General features: G+C 37.7%; 1 protein-coding gene across 4 annotated transcripts in view; it reads right to left on the minus strand.

Moving 5' to 3' along the window:
* Positions 1-590: 590 nt before the first annotated feature.
* Positions 591-27,026, minus strand: part of TET2 (tet methylcytosine dioxygenase 2) — a 116,830-nt gene continuing 90,394 nt past the window's right edge. For 2 of the 4 annotated variants that reach the window (XM_023636795.2, XM_023636791.2), the window contains 5 exons: positions 19,837-19,987; positions 17,826-17,915; positions 7,923-8,060; positions 5,210-5,564; positions 591-3,246 (listed from right to left, as the gene is read on the minus strand). In XM_023636795.2, the coding sequence (XP_023492563.1) occupies positions 1,748-3,246; positions 5,210-5,564; positions 7,923-8,060; positions 17,826-17,915; positions 19,837-19,987 (2,233 nt within the window). In that variant the 3' untranslated portion in view covers positions 591-1,747. Of the gene's footprint in view, positions 3,247-5,209; positions 5,565-7,922; positions 8,061-17,825; positions 17,916-19,836; positions 19,988-27,026 lie in introns of those variants that run through there. The other 2 variants (XR_011436316.1, XR_011436315.1) reach the window with 2 other exon arrangements.

A 27,026-nucleotide genomic window follows, 5' to 3' on the forward strand; every position in this document is an offset into this window, starting at 1 on the left:
GAATTCTTAGCTCACATTATGATATATTTGTCGCAGGCTGAGTAGCACCATCATGATGTGAATTCTGTTTCAAATCCATATATATATATATTTATATATATATTTAAATTTTTTACAGTACTAAAATACTAAAACATTGCGTTAAAAAAGTTTTGTTTACAATTTAATTTACTTACTATACATCTCTTTCACTTCTTTATACAAATTAATGATTTAAAACCACCACAGCAAACCAGCTGCCTTTTTTTTAATTAACAGATTCACATGGAACTAACCCTGTTTATTCCTCTTATGCGGGCATCCGTCTGCTCAATCTTCCTGGTAAAGAGGACACTTAAGCTAAGAAATGACAACATCACAATGTACAATTACCAACACAAAGGCAGACTGCCACTCGGTTCGCTGACGAGCATACAGATCCAAAAAATAGCATCAGCTGAAGTGAACTAGCTTTGCTGAGTCTGTAGCATGCGGTTGATTATTACCTGCAGTTAACAGAAAATTCTTGAACCTCTACGTATTTGAGCAATGAACTTGTCATACAATTTTGTATAAAACCATTTTACAGTATAGCATGTGAGATGAGCACCAGAGAACGTGTGTTTTGTGGACTAATGTATTCCCTTGAATCCAGTAAGCCCCGTTTTGGATGTAACTGGCTGTATTAAAAATGGACATATTGCTCATCAGCAGATGCATGGCTAAAAGCAAAAATATTTTAAAAGCTTTCCTTGTTTCCTTAAAAAAAATCAACTTTGCATTCTAAAATGAAAGTAAACTTTTCTTTTAAACGTCTCAGTACCTTAGCATTGTTCAAGTTGTCCAAGCTTAGGTAGACAAAGTGCTTCTAAAACACCATTTAAGATATCTATACATACACGTGTGTGCACATATACATATGTGTGTGTAGATATGTACATAGATATGTTTAATGTCCTACGAGGACTGCACTGGATGAGCAAAATCCAGAGGCCTTTGCAATGTCCACATTTTAAAAACTAAGCTTGTGTAAGAATAGGTAATTATGATAAAAACTTGGATGAAAAGATACCCTATTATCAAGGGCATTGCAGTACACTGATAGCATCTTGATGATATAAAGGCATTAAATTTTCAACTGTTAAAGACACCATTTTCTTAGCACCATTTCTTAGAACATCCAAACAAATTCAGTGTTTTGCTGTCTATTCATTTATGCTTCCTGTAGCTATTTTGATAAATAAAAGTTAATATTAAGATTACAGTAAAAACTGCATGTTAAAAAGCCATAATTCCAGTATTTCAATACATCATATGTTCAGCACCAGATGGTATGTTAAAATTCCTGCCACTGTAATACTACAGTACTTGTTTGATTTGTGTTCCATGACTATGCAAACTTGTATTATTAAAAGTGGTCACAGATGTGTGGAGCTGTAGGGGGAAGAAAGTCACCTTCACACATCACCTTGTCGGATAATAGAACCAGTGTTTAGAAGTGTAAATTGTGCAACACTTTCTTCCCCACCTTCTTCTGGCATAGAATGCTTTGGTCTTTTACCCAGATGCCACCTGTGGCCACTCAGGACTCAGTGGAAATAAGTGCTATGGTAAGATGACCTCTGTTTTTGCTGGTGAGCTGAGGTTCTTCCCACCACATTTGTCGTGAACACCGTGTCCTTCCCCCACTGCCCATGTCATGAGAAGTACACTATGGACAGGCTGGTTGTGGTCTTTTCACATGAGGTAACCAACACAAGGGGCGACGTCATATGTATCTGTTGTACGGCCCTGTGACCCGAGTGAAGGCATATGGAGATGTGGTTACGGTGGAGTCTGTGGTCACGGACATGGTCCTCTCCGTGAGGGACTTGATGAAGCGCAGGTAAGTGGGCTCGGAAGATTCATGCGGCTCAGAGGGCTCCCGTTTCACTTTTTTGCCATGGGTTTTCTGAGGCACGTAGTCTGGGCCATACTTCTCACACTCTTCCTCTTTCTCGCGGGCTTTTTCGGCCATTTTGGCTTCCCAGAGCGCCAAGCCATGCTTTGGCTCATTCATGCTCTTGTGCTGGTAAAAGACAAGTGAGATCCTGGTGGGGTGGTTCCTGTTGGGGTTCTTTAAAGGGGTCGTGGCATGAAGCTCTCGCTTCGCACACTCGATGAGAATTGACCCGTGAGTTGGAGCCACTGCCACTCCCCCGATGTCAGGATCCAAAAAGCTCTGCTCGCTGTCTGACCAGACCTCGTCATTGTCCTCGGCGGCAGAAGGCTGCTTTTCTTGACTGCTGTCATCTGGTAATTTGTGTAAGCCTTCTTGGACAGAGGCAGTCCTATCATGGTTAAGAGCTGGAAGCATCTTAGATAACCCAAGAGCTGTGTGGGCAAGCATGTGGTTCTCCTGGTTCTGGAGATGCAGGGCATGAAGAGAGGTGTTGAACAAGCTCGGAGCTGCACTGTAGTTATGGATGATGTGAGAAGATGGGTTGTGTTCATCGTTTGTATAGTCTATGCTTGGATTGCTCAGATTGGGCGGCAATCTGGCAGCAGCTCCCATGCAGTGGCCATCCATCTCAGGAGTGGAATAAGGAGGGAACGTCCCCGCATGGTGTGTGTTCGCTCTAATCGTACAATTGCTGAAGGCGCCTCCCTGCACGCTTTGGTTTCCATTACCTAAGTACTTAGAAGTAAAACTCTGGCTACTTCCCAACCTCGGCTGGTAAAGTGTATGGATGGGTGGTAGATTCAGCTTAGAGAGAGGGTCTTGGTTTGGATACCTATACAGATCCATGGGCTGAGACTGGGAAGAATAGGAACCCAGATACAGGGAGCAGGTGTCCATTGATACGTTTCCATTGCATTGATATGATGGATGCTGGTTATTCTGATTCAAAAGCCCAGGATAAGGGTTCATGGGACTAGAGGAATTCAAATATGAAGCTGCAGCTTGGGAGGAGGTGGAATAGAGGTTGAGAGGGTTGGTGCCTCCATAAAGATCTGAAGTGTGCGACGAGCTTGGATAAGGACTAACTGGATGGGACCGTCTTATGTACAGATTGGAGGATCCAGAAGAGTAAGAGTTGACAGGCTCTGACTGAGGGTCAGTGGTCAAGGGGTGATGCAGTGGCTGCAGGGGCTGCTGGGGTCGCTGCGGCTGTGGGGGCTGCGGCTGCGGGGGCTGCTTCTGTAGTTGCTGGGGTTGGGAGTGGGGCGGGGGCTGCTGGGGCTGCTGGGGCTGCTGCATGACTGGTCCTGAAAGTCGCAAAAGTTCTGTGGACAGGACAAGAGAGAGCAGGGACAAACACGCCTGATGAGCATTTTATGAAAGCTGGTGAGATGCTTAAATGTACATGAGGACCACCACCAGGATTACACAACCCATCAGAAAAGGACAAGAGCAAAGTCAGGGTTCTGATTGCTGTCTGGCAAAATTTTTTGTGCCTACAGCATTAGAAATAAAATGACGGAGCTTATAGTAGTACAATCTGGTAAGTGAAGAAACATGTAAGAACATCCAGAAGCCATTTCATCGTGAGCATCACATCCTCTGGAGCTTCTGTGCTTTGAGTGTGCTCCACTGCCTGCCTGAAGGGCCCTCCTCCCTCCACCCCATCCCCTGCCCTGCCTGGGCACAGTGGTCCCTTCCTGACCTTGTCTTCCAGTGCGTTGTGATACCCACTGCAAACCTAAGTCGGATAAGTGACAGTCATAATGTACTGTAAGTATCCATTTTTGTCCCCTCCTCAGCCCACTGCAAAGTAGTTCCTGAGGGAAGGAACCATGGCTTGTTTCACCTCATTTCTCCATTGCCTGGCATGCCATAAAGTTTGTTAAATAGTTAAAATAAAGCAGGATGAAATTTGTTATGGAAGATTCAGCAATGCTATGAGAAAAAGAATGACATTCATTTAAACACCCAAAGCATCTTAGATAATTGGCAAGCCCTATTTCATTAGCACACTTACCTGAAAGGAAGTTTATACAGTTGCCAATAAAACTTGAAAGAAAATTTCAGCTTTGTAAGTGAAACTGTTAAAAGTCATACTTCTGTTTCATGACCTCACTTAAAAAAAAAAGTAATATGAGATAAGAATAAATGGAGCTGCCTTGGCAGTCCTGAGAATCGGAACGGTTATTGCGGACACCAGTTAGATGGGGCCAGAGGCAAAGTTCCATCCGATTTCACTTTACGGCCCGCTCAAAGGAGCTGCCGGGGAGAGAACAGGGTTTACCTCTCTTAGTGTGAGTCAACCAGTCAACAAATATTGATTAACCATCTTTAGCATATTATTCTAAATTAGTTTCTCTGAGCTTTGAAAAATCAGTAGGGGAATTTGACTTTGTGAAGCAAAGATGGTTGGTTGTAAGCAAATTGGTGCACTAAACTTAAAAGATATACATTTTTCTTTTGATAATGACCTGGCCAATACCAGCTCTAAAATTTGGATACAGACATTACATTGTATGATTTTTTTACAGTATTAACTGCAGACATAAAGCAAGGGATTTGCAAAGAAAACATCAACTTAGTATTGATAAATAATGCCCTCCTGCTCCTGCTGTAGATGTGATCTATTTTGATGGCTACAAGCTTGTGAGATAACTACATGTGGATCCCCTTGCTAAACCTGAGACTCAGTATCAATGAGGAAAGAAATCGTGTTCTCGCCTCTGCCCCCATAAATCCTATTTCAAACTTCTTATTTCAATAAATAGTACTGTTTTGATTATCTAGGCTTAAAACTTTGTTGTCATCCTTAAATTTTTATTCTCCTTCATTCCAAAGTTTTGTCACCAATGTATTGATATTTATTTTGGAAGAATTCTCTTCTACCTTTTTTGCTAACTCTTCATTGCTACCACCTCCTTCAAGCTCTCGTGACCTCACTCTCAGTGTATCGCAGCTGTGTCTCTTCTGCATCTCCTCTAGCTCTAATCTGGCTTAACCACTACTGCTAGATTAACACTAGTTCCACCATATCACTCACCACCTATCACAAAACTTTGCCATTCATTACAGAATAAAATCAAAACTTCTCCATCAAGCTGGGGTCGATGGTGCAATGTCTCATTGTCACCTCCAAGAGCAAAGCCTGGCCCCTGCTACTGGAGAGAATGTTCTGGTACAGAACTAAGACCGTGATTGAATGTAACCTTCCAAAATTAATGCCTTTCGTTTTTAACATAAGTGTCATATGGCACGCGTCTCCACAACGCGTCCCGTTAAGTTTACCTGCCAACTGTTTAGTCTGGCTTCCATTTTCAGTCTGCTTAGTACGAGGTAAGGCTGGCTTTTCCTTCTCGTTCTTGTTTGCGCTGCTCTCCAGAGAGGAAAGCTTCTCAGCTGCAGCTTTCTTGGCTTCTAGTTTCCTTTGTCGGCACGTCTTGACTGGCTCCGGTAACATCCTGACTTTCCGCCGAAAAGAACTCAGTACCTGGATGGCACCATTCCGTTTTTTCTCCTCCTGCGCCTCCACACTCCCAAACTCATCCACATCAGAGACTTTGTAGAGAGGCAGAACGTGGAGCTGCTCGTCCTCGGGCTTGCCTCCAATTTCTCGATTGTCTTCCCTAGTGAGGGTGCACACCTGGTAGGGAAGGGAGACAGGACAGCCTCAGTTTCTGTCCAGAGGAAGAGTGGGTGTGTTCCTCTGTGTGTGTGTGTGTGTGTGTCTTTCTCCCTCTCAGGATTTAGATTTGTAGTGGTGGCAACTGGACCAGATTAGTGACGTGCCTGTCACCATAAAACCACTCCTGCCCATGGTTAACGAAGGTTGTGTCAACACGGTACTGGGGGATAGACGAGTTCATGTTGACGTTTCTGAGTCTGTCAGGAACTGTGACCTGCGGTGACTCTCTTCTTCACAGACATTTCTGACCCTGAGGGAAGGAGTCTCCCCCTCCTTACACTTCAAACGCACCTGCGAAGCTCTTCAACATGAGGCCAAGAGTTTCTTCCACCAAATGGCTGCCTCTGTTTGGTAACATCACGCTCACCTGGTCTTGTACTTTTGTACACAGAGAAATTTCACACCTTTCCTCGTGCCTAACTCTCATTCAGTGTGCTTAGGAAACTTCCACAAGATCCCAAAGTGAAATCTCAATAACGGGACATTGAAGACTCAGCTGGCACAGGTCACATGTAACCTGACCCTGTTTCTCCCCTCCCCCTCCTTCTCCGTGCTCTGTTAGATCTAGCTGACTTGTGTCTCTTCTCTCTCATTTCTCCTCTGAAATATCCCTCCTTACGAGGCAGTATCCTGAAAAGGGAAGAAAGCTCCTTCTGTTGCTTTGATAATTTAAGGGCACTTTTTTCTCTTGTTAGCCAAAATCATATTGGTTTTGATGAAAGATTATTTGTTGGTTTTAAAATACTAGCCTTTAGTATTTAGTATTTTTGATTAACGGAGAAAATGTGACCATGGTTATTTAAAACCTAAGGTAATATAAAATCACTGGAAGATACTCTTGAAAGGAATGTGTTTGTGATTATAACAGACTTACCTTTATAAATAAGTTTAACATGAGATGGCATTAAAACGAGTTTTCACTTCTTACACATAAGAGTCTTCCAAATCCTCGTCTCTGAGCACGTTACCTCTTCCCACGCCAATTCACCCCTACGCGGTCGTCCTCATCCAGCGCTGCTCTCCCTGTCACCTCACAGCACCCGTGACCCATCGGGGCAAACTCCCCTCCGTTCGAGTCATCCTTCTCACCCTCTGCCCTCTCTCCATCACCTTGCTGGAGTGAAACGTGGTCATCCTCAGGACCTGCAAGAGCGCCAGCTACCTTCTACTTCCCAGAATCTAGCAGAGCCCTCCTAATGATGAGCAGGGCTCCATCCACGATGAGTGACAGTTTTAGATCTTGCGGATGACAACCCTGGATCAGAAGTCAGCAAGCTAAGACGCGAGGCCAACCTGCCTCACAGCCTGGTTTTGTATGGCTGAGAACTAAAAATGGCTTTTCCATTTTTAAAGAATTTCTTATTAAAAAACCCCAAACAATGTGACAGAGACCCTACGCAGACTGCAAAGCCTAAAATATTTACTATCTTGCCTTTAATAGAGAACTTTTCCGGCCCTGGTCTAGACCATTAAACCAATACCTTCTGATTCTCAACAAACACTTCACAGCAGCTTCAAATCACTTCCACTACTGTCTACTGCCTCCTCAAATTGTTTTCTGCCCTAGAACATCACTTTAGTGTCTGTCTTCTAGCCTTCATCTTAAGTCTTATTGATCATCTTCCTCAACTCACCTACATCCATGTTGATGACTCATTAGGTTATTAACTTATAGTTTCCTCAAGTGAACTTTTTGATTCTTTATCTCCCTTTGGAGCATCCCTCTGTACACAAAGCCTCACCCTAGGATCCGTCAGTGTGGGATGTTGCTCCACCCTGGGACCAGATCCCTTTTCTCCCTTTACCAGCCTCCAATTCTAAGGCCCAGTCCATTTCACCCACTGTCATATGCTGTCACAATGGGCTTTTTCGCACTTGGAACATTTTACAGTGGTGACTCTGACAATGACGATGCATTTTTCATTTATACTTGTCTCTGGAAGGTGAGTTGGCATCTTGGCTTGTATATGGCCTTGTGCTTAACTGACTATAACCTACCAGATATCTGATACTGAATTTTGAAGGGTTTTTTGGGCAGCTAATTGTCGCTGGCAATGCATAGTCACTGGTTTAGACTAGCACCAGGAATTTCCATGATTTTCATGTGCTTGTCAACACAGTTTTCCACTAACGTGCCAACCTTTTATGAGAATACTAGTTCTGCCAAACAAGGTCACGTTGCAACAGCACTTCATTCATGAAAACACCGTCGGGCACGACACCTGCAGAGAACATGCTGCTCCAACCAGATGCTGTAACTTGCAGCCCGCCACTCTTCAACAACACGTGCTGCCAATCTGCCCTCGGCCCACTTACCAAGGTGCTGCCGTTCTGCATGTTGTGCAGGTCTCTGTGGGCGTGGGCACAGAAGTCCAGACAGGCAGTGACCCCTGAGAATGGACGGCCCTCCTTCAGACCCAGACGGCACTCTGGTGCTCTGTGTTCATATTCGATCTGAAAAATAAAAGTGTGCGCTAGTGGTAAGAACTTAGGCATTTGAGATTCTCAAAGAAGTATAAGGCCTGTGCGTTGAAGGTCAAAAAGACTCCTTAGTATTTAGGCTATTAGGACTTTAAAAAACACTGCAGGGGGTGGTCGAGTGGCACAGCAGTTAAGTTCGCACGTTCCACTTCGGAAGCCTGGGGTTCGCTGTCTCTGATCCCAGGTGTGGACATGGCACCACTTGGCACGCCATGCTGTGGTAGGCGTCCCACATATAAAGTAGAGGAAGATGGGCACGGATGTTAGCTCAGGGCCAGTCTTCCTCAGCAAAAAGAGGAGGATTGGCAGCAGTTAGCTCAGGGCTAATCTTCCTCAAAAAAAAAAAAAAAAAACCTGTATATTTTCTATCCAGAAATACAGCAGAGTGACACAAAATAGAACATGTACCTTGACATGGTAGAGTTTTCATTTTAGAGTGTTATTGAGGTCTAACTGACTTACATTAAATACATACCATTTAATGCATTTTGACATATGTATACATCAAACCATTGCCACAATCAAAATAATGTATATATCCATCACTCCCAGAAGTTTTCCCATACTCCTTTATAATTCATGCCTCTCCTTTGTTCCCAGGCAACTACTGATCTGCTTTCTGTCGCTACCGATTACTTTGCATTTTCTAGAATTTTATATAAATGGATCCATTTTGAGTTAATTCTTACGTGTGGTGTGAGGTTAGGAGTCACAGTTAATTTTTTTCCATATGGCTATCCAGCAGTTCAAACACTATGGGGTAAAAAGATTATTCTTTCCTCATTGAATTGTCTTTGTTGAAAATCAATTGACCATACATACTGGATCTATTTCTGGACTCTCTATTTTGATCTTTTGGTATATTATGGTGTGTTGGTGTGCGCCTGTATGTATGTATATATATGCCAATACCAGCTGTCTTGATTACGAGTAAATACAGATTTTTAGTAAATCTTAAAATCAGGGAGTATAAATCATCAAATTCTGCTCTTTTTTTAAAAAAACTGTTTGACTATTCCAGGTCCTTTGCATTTCTTTCTATATATTTTAGAATTGCCTTGTTAATTCCTTTAAAACATCTGGTAAGATTCTGATATGTCATTATTGAATCCATTGATTAATTTGGGGAATACTGACATCTTAGCAATATATAGTCTTTTGATCCATGAACGTGGTATAGCTCTCCAGATATTTAGGTCTTCTAGAATTTCTCTCAGCAATGTTTTGCAGTTTTCAGTGCACAGGTCTTGTACATTCTTGTCAAACGTATGCCTAAGAATTCCATATTTCTGATGCTATTTTAATTGCTCTTCATTTTCATTTCAATTTTAATTGTTTACTGTTAGTATATAGAAATACAATTGATTTTTGTATTTTGCAACTTTGCTAAACCATTTATTAGTTCAAAGAGATTTTTGTATATTTTTTGGGACTTTCTATGTAGACAAGCATGTTGTCTGCAACTAAGTTTTATTTCTTCCTATCCACTCTGTATGCTTTTCATCTCTTTTTCTTGCCTACTGCACTAAAATTTCCAGTTAGATGTTAAATAGCAGTGGTGAGAATGGACATCCTTGTCTTGTTCCTAATCTTAGGAGTAAAGTATTCAGTCTTTCACCATTAAGTATGATGGTAGCTTTAGGTTTTTCATCTATGCTCTTTATCAGGCTGAGAAAGTTCCCTTCTATGGATGTTGAATTTTGTCAAATGCTTTTCTCTATCTATTGAGATAATCAAATATTTTCCCCGTTATGCTGGTTAATATGGTGATTGATTTTTGATGTTAAATGAACCAAGCATTCCTGAAATAAATTCCATCTGGTCATGATATATTATCCATTTTACACACTGTCCCATCTAATTTGCTAAAATTTTGTTAAGAAGTTTCACATTAATATTTATGAAGACCATTGGACTATAGTTTTCTTTTTCTTTAATGCCTTTGTCTGGTTCTAGTATCAGGATATTTCCAGCCTCAAAGAATGGGTTGGTAAGTGTTTACTCATTTTCTATTTTCTAGAAGAGTTTCCATTGAATTGTTATTATTTCTTCCTTAAATAATGGGTCAAATTTGGCAGGAAAATCATCTGGCTTGGAATTTTCTTTTTGGTAAAGCTTTTAACTACAAATCAATTTCTTTAATAGTATAGGACTATTCATGTTATTTATCTTTTTCTTTAGAAAACTGTGGTAATTTGTGTTTTTTCAAGGACTCTGCCCATTTCATCTAAGTTGTTGAATTTACTGGCATAAGGTTTTAATAATATGTCTTTATTTTTCTTTTAATGTCTGTAGGATCTGTAGTGATGTCTCATCTCTAATTCTTGACATTGGTGATTTGTCTTCTCTTTTTTCCTGTTGGAATTGACTCAAAGTACCAGATTTTGGTTTCATTGATTTATTCTCTTGTTTTCTGTATTCTATTTCATTGGTTTATTTGCTTATTTTTATTTATCTTCCTTCTGCCTTTCAGGGCTAAAATTGCTCTCCTTTCCCAAGTTCCTTAGGTTAGAAGCATAGATCATTGATTTGAGCCTTTATATTTTTCTACTATAAGTGTTCAATGCTTTAAGTGTCTCTCTAAGCAAGGCTTTATAGCTCCATCCCACTAATTTCAATGTTATGTCTTCATTTTCATTCAGTGTGAAATACCTTCTAATTTCCCTTGTGATTTATTCTTTGGCCAATAGGTCATTAGAAATACGTTGATCAGTTTCCAGATATTTAAGGATTTTGTAGGTATCCTTCTGGTACAGATTTTTGATTTAATTTGATTTCATTGTGGTCACAGAACATACTTTAAAGCTTTTACATTTATTGATACTAGTTTAATGACCCAGAATATAATCTATCTTGGTAATTCATCCTTGTACCCTTGAAAATGTTAATTCTGTTGGGTGGCGAGTTCTGGACATGCCAATAAGGTCAAGTTGGATAAAAGTGTTGTTCAAATCTCCTCTCTCCTTACTGCTTTTTTGTCTGCTTGTTCCAACAGTTATTGAGAGAGATGTATTGAAATCTCTGACTATAATTGTGGATGCATTAATTTGTTTGGTTCTATCAGTTTTTGTTTAATAAAATTTGAAGCTCTGCATAGTTAGATGCATGCATAGTTAGGATTATCATGTTCTCTTGAATTGACCCTTTTATCTTTATTATCATATTAAAGGATCCTCTTTATACTTTATAATATTCTTTGCTATGAAATCTACTTTGTCTGTTGTTAATATAATCATTCCAGCTTTCTTTTGATTTATATTAGCATGATATTTCTTGGTTCTTGCTTTTTTCAACATCACAATTGTTCAGTATCGATGTGATTATTCAGTATCACAAGCTCTCCCTTTTAATTGGGAGTGTTAAAAACCATTTCCATTTAATGGGGTTTTTGATATGGTTGGGATTAAATATACCATCTTGCTATTTGTTTTATATTTGTCTTATCTTTTTTATGGTTCCATATTTTTAAAAATTTTTTTGGTTGATTCCATTTTCATCTTTTTACTGGTGCATTAGCTATACACTGTTTTTTAGTGGCTGCTTGCTTTAAGATCTACAGCGTACTCTTTAACTTTTCACAGTCTACACATCCAAGTAGTATTCCACCACTCTCTGCGCAAGAACCTTACAACAGTATTCTTCCAATCCCCCAGCCTCTGTGCTATTTCATTATTACATTACTATTACATTAGAAACCTCAAAGTACATTGCTAATATATTTTTTAAAATAGCATTATTACATTACTATTACATTAGAAACCTCAAAGTACATTGTTAATATATTTTTTAAAATAGCAAATTATCTTTTAAAGAAATTTTTAGATAAAGAAAGTCTTTTTACTCACATACCTAGTATTTATGATGTTTTCCTTCCTTTTAGTCAATCCAGATTTCTATCTGATGTCATTTTCTTTCTACTGGAGCGCTTTCTTTAACATGTTTGAAGTGTTAGTCGCTGGTGGTAAATTATTTCAGCTTTTGTATATGTGAAAATAAATCTTTCAATACTTTAAATATGTTTCTCCTCTATCCTCTTTCTTGTATTTTCCTCTGACATGAAGTCTCTTGTGTTTATTATCGTTTTCTTCACTATATGTACTATGCCATTTTTTTCTCCATCTGCTTTTTGCATTTTCTCTTTATCACTGACTTTAAGCAAACTGATTTCAATGTGCCTTTATCTGGTTTTCTTCAAGTCTTCCCCTACCCCCCTGGTTGGGGCTTGATGAGTTTCTGGGATCAATGGGTTGACAGTTTTGAACAAATTTGAAAAAATTGTGACCATTTCTTTAAATACTTTTCAGTACCCTACCTCCTTCTGGGACTCCAATTACACATATATTAGTGTAATAATATTGTCTCAGAGGCCTTTGATCTATTCATTTTTTTCATTTTGCCTTTTCTCTTTATTGCACATTGGAACATTTCTACTGCTATGTATTCAAGTCCACTAATCTTCTGGAATTAATTCCAACTAGCATATTTTTTATCCAGACATATATTTTTCATCTCTATAAATTCAATGTGGGTCTTCTTGATATCTTCTTAGCTTTCTTTATCATGCTCATACTTCCTCTGTTGTCCTGAATAAATGGAATATATGTATGAGAACTATTTTAATGTCCTTGTCTCCATATTCTTATCACATGTCATTTCTGGAACTATTTCTATTGGTTGTTTTTTTCCTCCTTCTTCATGATGGGTCACAGTTTCTTATTTCTTTGTATGCTTGGTGAGTTTTGATGGGATGCTAGACATTGTAAATTTTACCTTGTTGTCTGTGGGATTTTAAAAAAAATTTTGTTTTGGGATGCTGTTAAGTTATTGGAATCAGCTTGATCCTTTCAAGTCTTGACTGTAACCATTTCTAGTTTGGACCAGAACAGCCTAATCTACTTCTGTACCAAGGCCGTAAAATTCTGAATACCCTACTTGATATCTTGTCTGCTAGGAGGTCTTTTCCTTCTGCATGTTATTAACAAGAACTAGTCCAGTTGTGTATGGAATCAAGGGGTTGTTCCTCCTGTTCCTCTTTTTTTTTCTTTTTTTTTTTTAAGGTATGTTTTTTGGTGAAGAAGAGTGGCCCTGAGCTAACATCTGTTGCCAATCTTTCTCTTTTTTTTCCTCCTCAAAGCCCCAGCATGTAGTTGTATATCCTAGTTGTAAGTGGTTCTAGTTCTATGGGGGATGCTGCCATGGCATGGCTTGATGAGTGGTGTGTTGGTCCGTGCCCAGGATCCAGACTGGAGAATCTCAGGCTGCTGAAGCAGAGCGTGTGAACTTAACCACTTGGCCACGGGGCCAGCCCCTGCCTATTCCTTTTGATGGCTCCTTCCACAGCCTTGGTGATCTCTTCACATGCACGCACTGTTCAGTACTCAGCTGACGACGCAAGCAGAACCCTCTACAGATCTCTGAAGCTCTTCTCAATGAAGCGCTCTCCTCTCTGGTACTCTGAATGGTGAATTCTAGCACCTTGGCTTCCCCAAATTCTGAACTTAGTCTCCTTCACACGGAGATAACCCTGGGGTCTGTTTGGGTTCCCCCTCCCTGCCCTGAGCCTATCGTGCTCTTCATTTTTTGGAAGTAAGCTCAGGTAATCATAGGTTCACCTTTTTCATTTCCTTCCTCCAAGACAGTGTTACTATCTTGTGGTTCTTATTGTCCTATGTCTAAAAGCCATTGTTTCATATATTCTGTTGTTGTTTTTTTTTAATATGTGAAAGTAAATCCAGTCCCTGTTAATCTGTCATGGCTAGAAGCTGAACTCACAACTTGATAAAGTTTTTGATGACTTGAATATTATTTACCATCAGGTTCACATAGCATATTTATATACTGAAACTTATAAGACTCTGGTCAAAAGAAAGTGATGGTGTTGACCACTGTATGACCACATAGCTGTGTGGTTTGTGACTGTTTAGTCCATGCCGTGTTCTAGATCACTTCATTCTGTTCCTTGAATAAAAATGTGTACAAAATCTAGTTGATCATTAGACAGACTTAGGCTATCTCACAAGAAACACCATGAAGGGGTTTGTGAATGGATTACTGGAGAGACATCTCCATGTCTGGAAGACAATCTAAGTGCATGGCTTTCTGAGGGTGTAAAGCTGTGCTGTTCAATATGGTAGCCACTAGCCACATGTGGCTAATTAAATCTATTAAATTAAAATAAAAATTCATTAACTTGATTACACTGGCCACATATCGAGCACTCGATAACCACGTGTGGCTGGCAGCTGTTGTGCTGCACAGTGTAGACAGAGAATATTTCCACTGTCATAGGAAGTTTTCTTGGACAGCATTGGTCTAAAAATGTCATCTCCACATCTGATGCAAGCACATGATTTTGAGATCTGAACCTGCTAATTCAGCCCTAAAGTTTAATGGTAAGATGATAATAGAAAAAGCAGAGCAAAAATGAGTCTACTGGATAGATATAAAGAAAAAAACGTTTAAATTGAGAAAACCTATGTTCTAAGTCCACGGGGTTGACAGAAGATATACTATGAAGACCCAATGAAGCTTAACTTTAGCAATAAGACTTTGACTATGAAATCAAGAAGTAAAGCAAGGAAGAACATTCAGATATGAGACATAAAGATATTTTATTCAGTTGAGGGAAGGAGGCAAAGATCAAATGGTAGGTTTTGACAGCACCTATAACCTCAAAAGGTCTTCCCATATATTGTGTGGAAAGATCACATGGCTGTTTTTTGGATTTTTAAACTCTATCAAGACATATGGATGAACATTACCAATAGTACCTACCATGCAATATAAAAAACACCACATCCATTCATAGCCATTAGTTGATTTAATTTATATAGACATTACACCTATTTTATTTTTTAAATTATTTTTTTTTTGAGGAAGATCAGCCCTGAGCTAACATCTGAGGCCAATCCTCCTGTTTTTGCTGAGGAAGACGGGCCCTGAGCTAACATTCATGCTCATCTTCCTCTACTTTATGTGTGGGATTCCTACCACAGCATGACTTGCCAAGCAGTGCCATGTCCGCATCCGGGATCTGAACCAGTGAACCTTGGGATGCTGAAGCAGAACGTGTGAACTTAACCACTGCACCACCAGGCCGGCCCCATTACACCTATTTTTAATGTATGAATGTATGTATATATTTAATTTATTGTGGTAAGAACACTTAACTTGAGACCTACCCTTTTAACAAGTTTTTAAGTGTCTGATACGTTATTGTCGACTACAGGTACAGACGCTGTGCAGCAGATCTCCAGAGCTTGTTCACTTTGCTTAGCCGAAACTTTGCGCCCATTGATTAGTACACCTACACATTTATGCTCGTATAAACACTGAAACACACCTAAGAAATTATACCTAATCATCCTGTTATAACTTAGAAATTTTGGGCATTTCAGATTTGGGAAATGCATGAAACACTCCAAACAAAATCTACTAAGTAGAATATAAATGCTTAGAAAACCAGGTGTGTATGAGACAGTCTATAATAAGAATAACAGGATTAAAAAGAAGATCAATGCTTTGTTGTTCTGTCCCTTTCCCCAGCTAAGCCCATTTGATTAATATACCTATAAAAAAATTCAGTCAACAGAAAATGGCCAAAGTTGAAATCTAGTGACATTTAATATCTTCAATTCATTTTCTTATCTTCATCGCTTGATTTATTGTGTTTCTCACCTAGAATTATTTTACAACAGTACCAAAGCATTCTTTATACTTTTCTGTGATAGTAAAATAGGTAAGGTTGTAAAATAGCTATTAATCCCACTATTATTAACAGCATTTAAAATAACTTTTATAGACATTCACATATATTTCTAAAACCCTAAGTTGTGACATAAAACAACTTATAAACAGACCATCATTATTAAATTTGGCTCCTTTGCTCCCAATAAAAATATATATATTGAGGTTTGGGTGGGGAAAGTATTGAAGCTCACAATGGAAACAAGAGGAGCTAAATCATTGATTAGGATTGGTCCCCTGTCCGTCTCTGTCACGTACACTGATCTAATCCCACTGGAGTCTTCCATGTTATTAAGCCAGCGACAATGTCTGCAAATGCAGTGCCCTTCACAAGTCCATGTGCCCTGCTGCTGTGCACTCTGCCCTGCATGACTTCTCGTCGCCTCCAGCTTTCCCCCACCTGTCAGTTTCCCTCTTCCCTTAAATCTTTAACCGCTTCTACCCAGCACTTGCTTCACTGGTTTCTCTTCCTATACGCACCCCCAAAATGTGGCTGTGATCCAGAGTGCATCATTTAGCCCTCCTCCTCTTTAGAATCTCCACTCTGAAAAACTGCATTCACTTCTATGTATTCAACTTCAACTACTTCCTGCATTTTGATAACTCCCAAATCTACAGCGCTAGTCTGGATTTTTCTCCTGACTTTCCATCTAATTATCCTAGAAATAGGTCAAACCAGCATATCCAAAATGAAATTTATCATCTTCCCCTTCTCTCCCCCAAACTTACTTTCCCTTACTGATTCCTGTCACCAGTTAACAGAACCACCTGTCCAAACCAGAAATTTGGTGGATCCTCAAATTCTGTCTTTCGCTCATCCTTAAATCCAACACTGAGTTCTGTAAGTTCCACCTCAAATATTTCACATTCTTATTTCCTTTTCTCCATCACTACTGACATTTCTTTAATTTAGGACTTTATATCTCTTGCCCAAAGACTACAATAGCTTACTTCTTCTTTAATTTAATCTTACACTAATCTAAGCTATGTTTCATTTATTTGGCTTGTTGAGTGACCTTTTAAATTAAATCACTTCACCCTCCCCCACCCCCAACATACACTAAAAGCCCCCCGTGGCAGTGCTCTCACCTACAGGAGAAAGTCCACAGCTCTTTGCATGGCCTCCAAGGCCATCTCTGACCTTACATTTATACTCTACACTCAGGAAGAATCTTTCTCTTCCCTCAGAGATGTGTGCACACCTCTACCGTAGCTGTTACTGTGTTCTTCTGTAATGGTATTTTACATATCCGTGTCTCCTCTACAGAAGGAATTCCTGAAGACAGAGAGGCTACACTGTTCCTCTTTATGTCCGCAGAGATTAAACACAGCATCTGGTTCAGATCAGGTTTTCATGTAATGCTGTTATGTTGACACTACTGAAGCAGAGGAGACTCTACGCTCTTTTGCCTGCTTCCTGAGCACTTCTGAACCAGCTACTCAGCCTTCTAGACAGGCACAGTCTAGAACACACTGTTAAAACAGGGAAGAAATAGTTTTGCTTAGTTCATGGAGCCAAGGCCAAGAATAGAGAAAAGGATCCAGCCAGATCGGTCATATCTGGACTCAGGTATGTGCACTTAACAAATTAGTACACCCATAGCTGTATACGTATAGACTTTCTGTGGAAACAGTTGTAGATAATTAGAACCTATAGTTTGGGCCACATAATTTTAATTAATTCCTGGATTCTGCTTATAGAGACAAAATTATCTATAGGAGAACAAGATTAATAGATAGAAACAGCTTGTGAGCCTTAAAAGCTCATTATCTTTACAGATTTAAAAGACCAAAACTATGCTCTTTTGGATGGTGTAACTTTCATATCCCAGAAACAGAACACTGCAGTGGCTTCGACAATTCGGGAGAGACAAAGTTAGACAAATAAAGGAGGAGCATTTCTTCAAAAATAGTTTTGGAAGTAGGTAGGTCGGTCATCAATAATGAGCAAGTGAACTGTTTCGATCATTGTCAATAATTATTTAAACTTACCTGATTATTATATGCATCAGGGGCAAGTTTCTTGTACGTTGGTGCCATAAGAGTGGATAAGTTTTGTAAATGAGACTCCAGTTTCTCTTCCTGTATAAAACGAATAATTCTACATATTAAATTCTAAATCAATTATCTCTGTATGTGAGAGAGGCTGTCAGTTAGACATTTTCCCCCTACATCTTGGATCCAAAACATAATGTATAGTGTCTTTCTTATTAAATAACTAAAGCATCTTAACATGACTATTTCTAAGTGAAAATTATAGACCATATATCACCTATATTTGTATGTGCTATTAAATATCTAGCTCTTTGGTATTTCATCAGATTAATCAATTTTCTACTTTGCATGCAAATATTTGACAGTTTATGAATATAAGCCCATGCTAATAGCAGGGTTAGGAGAATGAAGCCATCTGGTCTTAAAGAGGTCACATTCTCCACTCCCTCTCCAATGAGCTTCCAAGGAAGATGAGCTATTGAAAGGATTCATTTGGCTTAATTGGTCTATTTGCAATCTTTATATTTTTAAATGTTTATAAAAATAGTACTTCAAAATTTGAAATGATCTCTCCACTTACTAGATGCTTCAAATATAGATAAAATTCTCAGACCTAGAATGTGGTATATACAAAGAACTTTGTAAGGCTTACTTGAAAGGAAAAATGTTCAGTTGCACTGCCTTCTTCCCATAAGGAACAGATTTTCCAAGTAATATTGCTTTTTAAAATGGTAGGTGATAATACCCAGTTGCTGTTCATACTTAGAAGCTCTCATTTCATATTACTATTTCTCTAAAAATCTTAGGAGACAGAATCGCCGGCAGAGATGTACTGGTTCGTAGTTTAGGAGGTAAGGTTTCTGAGTGCAGTCCTCCTGCCCACCTGAGGGGAGACGGCACTAGCCATCCCCCGGATCTGGTTTACATGAAACATGGTTGGAATGGTAAACATTTATGAAATAGCAGTGAGAAAGCTCTCCAGTGTGGAAAATTAAAGTGGCTGACAGCATGCAAAGGTGCTAGTCTTCATTAGGTTTACTAAATATTTGTGTTTTTTCCCGATGAAAAGAGGACATCTAGCATGTTTAAGTAATATAGTTTATTAACAATACTGTAATCCTATGAAAAAAATTTATATTGTGATTTCAAGAGTTTTTGCACTTTATTAAACTGCTAGTTACTATTATAGTCACAAACAACAAAGCTAACAAGTTTTATTTAGAGGGACATATCAATATTATAATATCCACAGTATAACTGTATATTTCAATTGCATTTAAAATTTGAAAGATAATTATAAGATGCATAGTCACTAAAAATTTGGTCATATCTAAATGCTGAATATACTGAGGTTTTCTGATTATTCAATTAGTACACTCTAGAACACATGCTACCTAAAAGTTTTAAATTTGATACCAATCTGTAAGTTATATTTTGAGAAATATGTATTCTAGAGAAAAGACAAAAAACCAGTGAATTCAATGAGAAATCAATGTTCATTTATTTCCATTACACTTTTATGTTAAAATCTAAATATATTTTGATTACTTGAATGTGTTCATTACGGTAACTTTAAACTATCAAATCTCATGGTATGAAAATGTGACTAGAAATGGTCTTTTCTGATCATTGCAGTAATGAACATGACTTCTATAATTCAAGTTCAAAAGATGATAATTTTAACACATAAGCGTTAACATTTAGTTTTAATACTGAAGTGACAGCTGTTTAAAACTCTGGAATTAACATAAAAATGAATAAATATGAAAGGCCATAGGTATGAAGAACTTATGTTGTTCAAACTTTATCTATTACTTTGTTATCACATGATTATTATGTTAACTTTATAAAATATTATAATGTGACTCCAGTTTAGGCAAAATTTTGTTGACTCATCTGTAATCTTGTTAATGAAAGTGTGACGGAGTACGTCATATTGTTCACTTCATCTATGCTCATTAATTCTCCATGAAAAATAAAGAGATTATACATCAGGAAGTAAACAAACCTCTTTTGGGTCATCCACAAGCAGCTTAAATTTTCTTGGGATCTTGCTTCTGGCAAACTTACATCCATTGTAGTACATGCTCCAAGAACAACCAAAGGAGAAGGAGGCACCACACGTGTCTGGGTCCAGCCCTTGACAGGCACAGGTTCTCCTGAGAAATCAAAGGACCGAATTCATGGCTATGGCTGGCATTATCTAGGCTACCAATCGCAAACTCTGGCATCCGCATGTAAAAATGAGCACAAATTAGTTTTAAAAGAAGTCTACTCTAACTCTATATCAAGCTGTGCCGTAACCACATCAGAAAGGAACTAGTTCAACTGACTTTAAATCACAATTTAAACAAACTTTTCATTATAGTATAATACATACATAGAAAAGTGCACATAATTGTACAGCTTGCAAATGCTGATATATGAAGCATGCCTGAGTAAGTAGCATCCAAACTAAGAAACAAAACACATGTCTGTGCCCAAATCTCCTCTTGTACCTCCTCCCAGGCATTTCCCCCCAACAGTCACTTCTACCAGAGGAGATGAGTTTTGTATATTTATATAGACAGATAGATTTGCCTACTTTGATACTATATATAATAGAATGCACACACACACACTATACTAAACACACTCATACATGTATTTGGAATCATACCATATAAGCTTATTTGGGTCTTGCTGTTTTTCTTCAACACTGTTTGGGACACCCACTCATATGGTTGCGTGTAGCTGTACGTTATTCATCAAGTACAGTTTTCCATCATACGAATATGCCAGAAATTAACCCTTCTCCCACTGATGGGCCTTTCAGTGCTTTCTAGTTTTTGGCTAAAATACAGTATTGAGACTTTACAGCTCAAGTCAGATATATCCTAAGGGCAATAAACAAAGTAACAAAGAAACCAAAAAACAAAACACGATAAAACAACCTACTAGGAAAACAATATTCAGTAGGTATTTTTTCAGCTTTATTGAGGTACAACTGACAAATAAAATGGTAAGATATTTAAAGTGTACAACGCGATGATGTGATACATGCATCCATTGTGAAAGGATGCCCCCAGGCAGTTAATGAACACAGCCATCACCTCACATAGGTATCTTTTTTTGGGAAAGAACATTTAAGTTCCACTCTTTTAGCAAATTTCTATTGTACGATACAATGTTAGGAACTAGAGTCACCATGTTATACACTAGATCCTCAGATCTTATTCATCTTGTAACTGAAAGAGTGTACCCTTCCACCAACCTCTTTTCATTTCCCCGACACCCCGCCCCCCGCCTCTCACAACCACTTTTCTATTCTAAGTGCTCAACTTTTGTTTGTTTTCGATTCCACATATAAGTGACTCCGTGCAGTATTTGTCTTTCTCTGTCTTACTTATTTCACTTAATAAGTCACTTATTTCACGTAATACCCTCCAGGTTCATCTTGTGTTGTTGCAAATGGGAGGATCTCCTTTGTGTGAGGTTGAATAATATTCTTGGGTGTGTGTGTGAGTATACACATAGCACATCATCTTTACTCTTCATCTGTTGATGGACACTTTGGTTGTCTCCACACCTTGGTTATTGTGAATAACGCTGCAATGAAACTGGAGTGCAGATATCTCTTCGAGATCCTGATTTCAATTCCTTTGGTTATATACCCTGAAGTGGAATTGCTGGATCATATGGTAGTCATATTTTAAATTTTTTGAAGAACTGCCATACTGTTTTCCTTAACAGCTGTGTCAGTTTACGTTCTCACCAACAGTGCACAAGGGTTCCCTTTTCTCCACATTCTCGCCGGCATTTGTTACCTCTTGTCTTTTTGATAGCAGACGACCTAACAGGTGTGAGATGATACCTCATTGTGGTTTTGATTTGCATTTCCCTGATGATCAGTGACGCTGAGCACCCTTCACGTACCTGTTTGCTCTTTGTAAAAATGTCTATTCAAGTCCTTTGCCCAATTTAATTGGGTTATTTGCTTTCTTGCTATTCAGTTGTATGAGTTCCTTGTATATTTTGGATACTAACCTCTTATTGGATACGTGGTTTGCAAATATTTTCTCCCATTCCATAGGTTGTCTTTTCATTTTGTTGATGGTTTCCTTTGCTGCGCAGAAATTTTTCAATTTGATGCAGTCACATTTGTTTATTTCGCTTTTGTTGCCTTTGCTTTTGGTGTCAAATTCAAAAAATCATTGTCAAGACCAACATCAAGAAGCTTACCTCCTATGTTTTCTTCTAGGAGTTTTATAGTTTTGGGCCTTATGTTCAAGACGTTAACCTATTTTGAGCTGATTTTTGTGTGTGGTGTAAGAGTGTGCCAGTTTCATTCTTCTGCATGTGATATGCAGATTTCCTATCACCATTTGTTGAAGAGGTGGTCCTTCCCCCATTGTATAGTATTGGCTCCTTTGTGAAAAATTAATTGAACATATTTGCATGGGTTTATTTCCGGGCTCTGTATTTTGTTCCATTGATCTATGTGTCTGTTCTGACATCAGTACCATACTGTTTTGATTACTACAGCTTTGCAATATAGTTTGCAATCAGAAATTGTGATGACTCTAGCTTTGTTCTTCATTCTTGAGATTGCTTTGACTATTTGGGGTCTTTTGTGTTTCCATATGAATTTTAGGATTGTTTTTCTATTACTGTGAAAAATGCCATTGGAAATTTGATAGGGATTGCATTAATCTGTAGATTGCTTTGGGTAATGTGGATATTTTTAACAATATTAATTCTCCCAGGCTATGTACATGTAATATCTTTCCATTTATTTGCGTCTTCTTCAATATCTTTTCATCAATGTCTTACAGTTTTCCACATACAGATCTTTTACCTCCTTAGTTAAATTTATTCCTAGAGGTTTTATTCTTTTTGATGCTATTGTGAATAGGATTGTTTTCTTAATTTCTGTTAGTTCATTGTTAGTGTACAGAAATGCAACTGATTTTTGTATATTAATGTCGTATCCTGCAACTTTACTGAATTTGTTTATTGGTTCTAACAGATTTTTGGTGAAGTCTTTAGGGTTTTCTATATTTAACACCATGTCATCTGCAAATAGTGGTGGTTTTACTTCTCTCTTTCCAATTTGGATGCTGCTTCTTTTTTTTTCTTGCCTCATTGCTCTGGCTGGGATTTCCAGTAGAATGTTGCATAAAAGTGGTGAGTGGGCATCCTCGTCTTGTTCCTGATCTTAGAGGAAAAGCTTTCAGCTTTTGATTGTTGAGTATGATGTCAGTTTTGGCCTTCTCATATATGGCTGTTATTATGTTGAGGTACATTCTTCCATACTCAGTTTTTTGAGAAGTTTCATCATGAAAGGATGTTGAACTTTGTCAAATGTTTTTTCTGCACGTACTGAGACAATCCTATGATTTTTATCCTTTATTTTGTTAAAGTGAAGTATTACAATGATTGATTGTGTATGTTGAACCATCCTTGTATCCCTGGAATAAATCCCACTTGATCATGGTGTATGATCTTTTTAATGTACTGTTGAATTTGATTTGCTAATATTTTGTTGAGAATTTTTACATCTATGTTTATCAGGGATATTGGCCAGTAATTTTCATTTCTTGTACCGTCCTTGTCTGGTTTTGATATCAGGGAAGTGCTGGTCTCCTAAAATGAGTGTGGAAGTGATTACTTCTTTTCAATTTTTTGGAAGAGTTTAAGAAGGCTTGCTATTAATTCATCTTCGAATGTTTCGTAGAATTCACCATTGAAGCCATCTGGTCCTGGACTTTTGTTTCTTGGGAGGATTTTGATTACTGATTCAATCCTCTTACCAGTAATTTGTTCAGATTTTCTAATCTTCATGATTCAGTCTTGCTTAAGTCATATGTTTCTAAAAATTTATCCTTCTTCCTGGCTGTTCAATTTGCTGCTGTACAGTTGTTCATAGTATTCTCTTATGATCCTTTGTACTTATGTAGTATCAATTGAAATGTCTTCTCTTTCACCTATAATTCTATTTCTTTGAGTCCTCTCTCTTTTTCTTGGTAAGTGGAGTTAAAGGTTTGCCTATTTTGTTTATATTTTCAAAAAAAAGGCTCAGTTTCAGTCATCTTTTCCATTGTCTTTTTAGTCTCTATTTCACTTATTTATCCTCTGATGCTTGTCATTTCCTTCCTTCTGCTAAGTTTGGGCTTAGTTTGTTCTTCCTTATCAGGTTCCTTGAGGTATAAAGTTAGGTTGTTTATTTGAGATCTTTATTTTTTCTTACTTTGGTGTTTATCACTATGAAGTTTCCTCTTAGAATTGCTTTTGTTGCATCCTATAAGTTTTGGTATGTTTTTCTCAACATATTTTTCCTTGAATAAGCTTTCTGCCCCTTTCTCCTCTCTCCTCCTAGGACCCCTATAAAGTGTATATTGGTCTTTTTATGGTACCCTATAAATCCCTTAAGCTATCTTCACTCCTTTTCATTATTTTTTCTTTTTGCTCCTTTGATTGGATGAATTCCCCTGCCGTGGAATTCACTAATCCTTTTTCCCACTTGGTGTAGTTTGCTGTTGACCCTCTCCAGTGAATTTTTCAGTTTAATTACATATTCTTCAGCTCTTATTTCTGTGGTACTTTTTAATATTTTCTATCTCTTTGTTGAAATGCTCATTTTGTTCATGCATTGCTCTTCTGACCTCATTGAACATCAGGAGTCTTATTAGCAGTAATGATATTATTTTATACTTATGTATATTGTGACATGAATAAATCATTGTTAATGTCAAAAAACAAGAATTTCAGTGTAAAAGATAAGTAAATATCCTGTAATCCTAACTACAAATAGGAAATAACAGTATGAACCCATGATTTGAGTTAAATAGCTCAAATTTTCAATTATGAAATATACAAAAGAAACAAGAAAGTATGGTCAACATAGAGAAAGAAAAGCCATCAATAGAAGCTATAACTGAGTAAGTCCAGACGTCAGACCACTAGACAAAGACTTTGAGTTACTACTTCAAGTATGTTCAAAGAACTAAAGGAAACTAGGCTTAAAGAACTAAGAGCAAGAAGATAATGTCTTATCCAATAGTTGCAATAAAAGAGATAGAAACTATGATAGGAAACAAGGGACAATTCTGGAATGGAAAAGTACAAGAACTGAAATAAAAAATTCATTAGAAGAGTTCAACAGTAGATGTGAGCAGGAGGGAGGAAAAAAGGGGGGAAGAGAAGTTGAAGATAGGTCAATTGGGATTATCCAGTCTGAGAAACAAAAAGAAAAAAGAATGAAGAAAGATGAAATCTCAGAGACCTGTGGGATACTATCAAGCATACCAACATATGCATAATGGGAGTCCCCAAAGTAGAGGAGGAAGAGTAAGAGAGTGTGAAGCAGAAAGACTACTTGAAAAATTAATGGCCCAAAACTCCCCAAATTTGGTGAACATTAATCTACACATTCAAGAAGCTCAACTGACTCCAACTAGCATAAACTCAAAGTGCCCTATATCTAGAAATATCATAATCAAACTTGAAATCCAAAGAGAAAAAGAGAGTCTTGAAAGCAGCAAGAAAGAAAAGTAACCCATCATTTACAGGAGATTTTCAGTAAGATCAACTGATGACTCACCAGAAACAACGGAGGCCACTAGGCGCTGGGGTGATGTATTAAAGTGCTACAAGAAAGGCTGCCAACTGAGACAGTCTGTACTACCTAGTAAAACTACCCTTCAGAAACGAGTCCTAAGTTAAACTATTCCCTGATAAATAAACTGAGAGTGTTTACTGCTATTAGGCCTGCCCTACAGGAAATACTAAATGGAGTCCTTCAGGCCGAAAGGAAAGGACACTAGACAGGAGCCTGAATCCACATGAAAACATAAAGAACACCAGTAAAAGTAAATATATAGGTAAATAGAAAAGACCTTACATATGAAGTTTTTGTTTTTAACTTCTTTTTCTCCTATCTGATTTAAAGGTAACTGCATAAAGCAATACTTATAAATCTATGTTAATGCACATACAATGCATAAAATGTAACTTCTATGACAATAACAGAAAGGAAAAGGAGGGAATGGAGCTATATAAGAAAAAGGTTTCTGTACACTATTGTAATTAAATTAGTATTACATGCAAACAGTGATCAAAAGAGAACTGGAGTGGCTACACTAATATCAGACAAAATAGAAATTAAGACAATATTATTACCAGAGACAAACAAGTACATTTTATAATAACAAAAGTGCCAATCCATTAAGAAGATGTAAAAATTATAAACACATATGAACCTAAGAACAGAGCACAAAAATACATGAAGTAAAAAATGAACGAATTAAAAGGAAAAATAGATAATTCAATACTACAGTTTCAATAATGGATAGAACAACTAGACAGAAAATTAAAGAGGAAACAGAAGACATGAAAAACACTGAAAATCAACCAGAGCTGACAGACACCTAGAGAACACGCCACCAAATTACAGCAGAACACACACTCTTGAGTGCACATGGAGTATTCTCCAGGAGGGACTGTGTGTCAGATCATAAAACAAGTCTAATTAAATTTAAAATAATCAAAATCATGCAAAGTATGTGCTCTGAAATCATAAATGAATGAGAAGCAAAGTTGGGTAATTAATAAACATGTGGAAATAACACACTCCCAAATAATCAGTAAATCAAATAACAAATCATAAGGGAAATTAGAAAGTACTTTTTGATAAATGAAAATGAAAAATCAACACACCAAAACTTTATGGCATGCAGCTAAAGCAGGCTTAGAGGGAAATTTATAACTTTATATACCTATGTTAAAAAAAAGTTCTCAAATCAATAAACCTTCCATCTTAAAAAACCAGAAAAAGAATAAGCTAAATCCAAAACAAGCAGAATGAAGGAAATACTAAAGATTAGAGTAGAAATTAATTAAACAGAGATAGAAAAGCAATATAGAAAATCAAAGAAATCAGATGTTAGTTCTTTGAGATGAACAAAATTGGCAGAACTAGCTAAACTGACTAAGGAAAAGAGAGCAGACTCAAATTACTAAAATTAGGAATGAAAATGAGGACATTACTACTAACCTTATAAAAAGCATTATAAGGGAAAACTATAAAAATGATATATCAACAAATTAGATAACCTGGATAAAATGGACAAATTCCTAGAAGGACACAAACTATTGAAACTAACTCAAGAAGAAACAGAAAATCTGAATAAATCTACAACAAATAAAAAGATTGAATGA

Source organism: Equus caballus, chromosome 2 (assembly GCF_041296265.1).
Source record: "Equus caballus isolate H_3958 breed thoroughbred chromosome 2, TB-T2T, whole genome shotgun sequence".
In the NCBI taxonomy this organism is placed as follows: domain Eukaryota; kingdom Metazoa; phylum Chordata; class Mammalia; order Perissodactyla; family Equidae; genus Equus; species Equus caballus.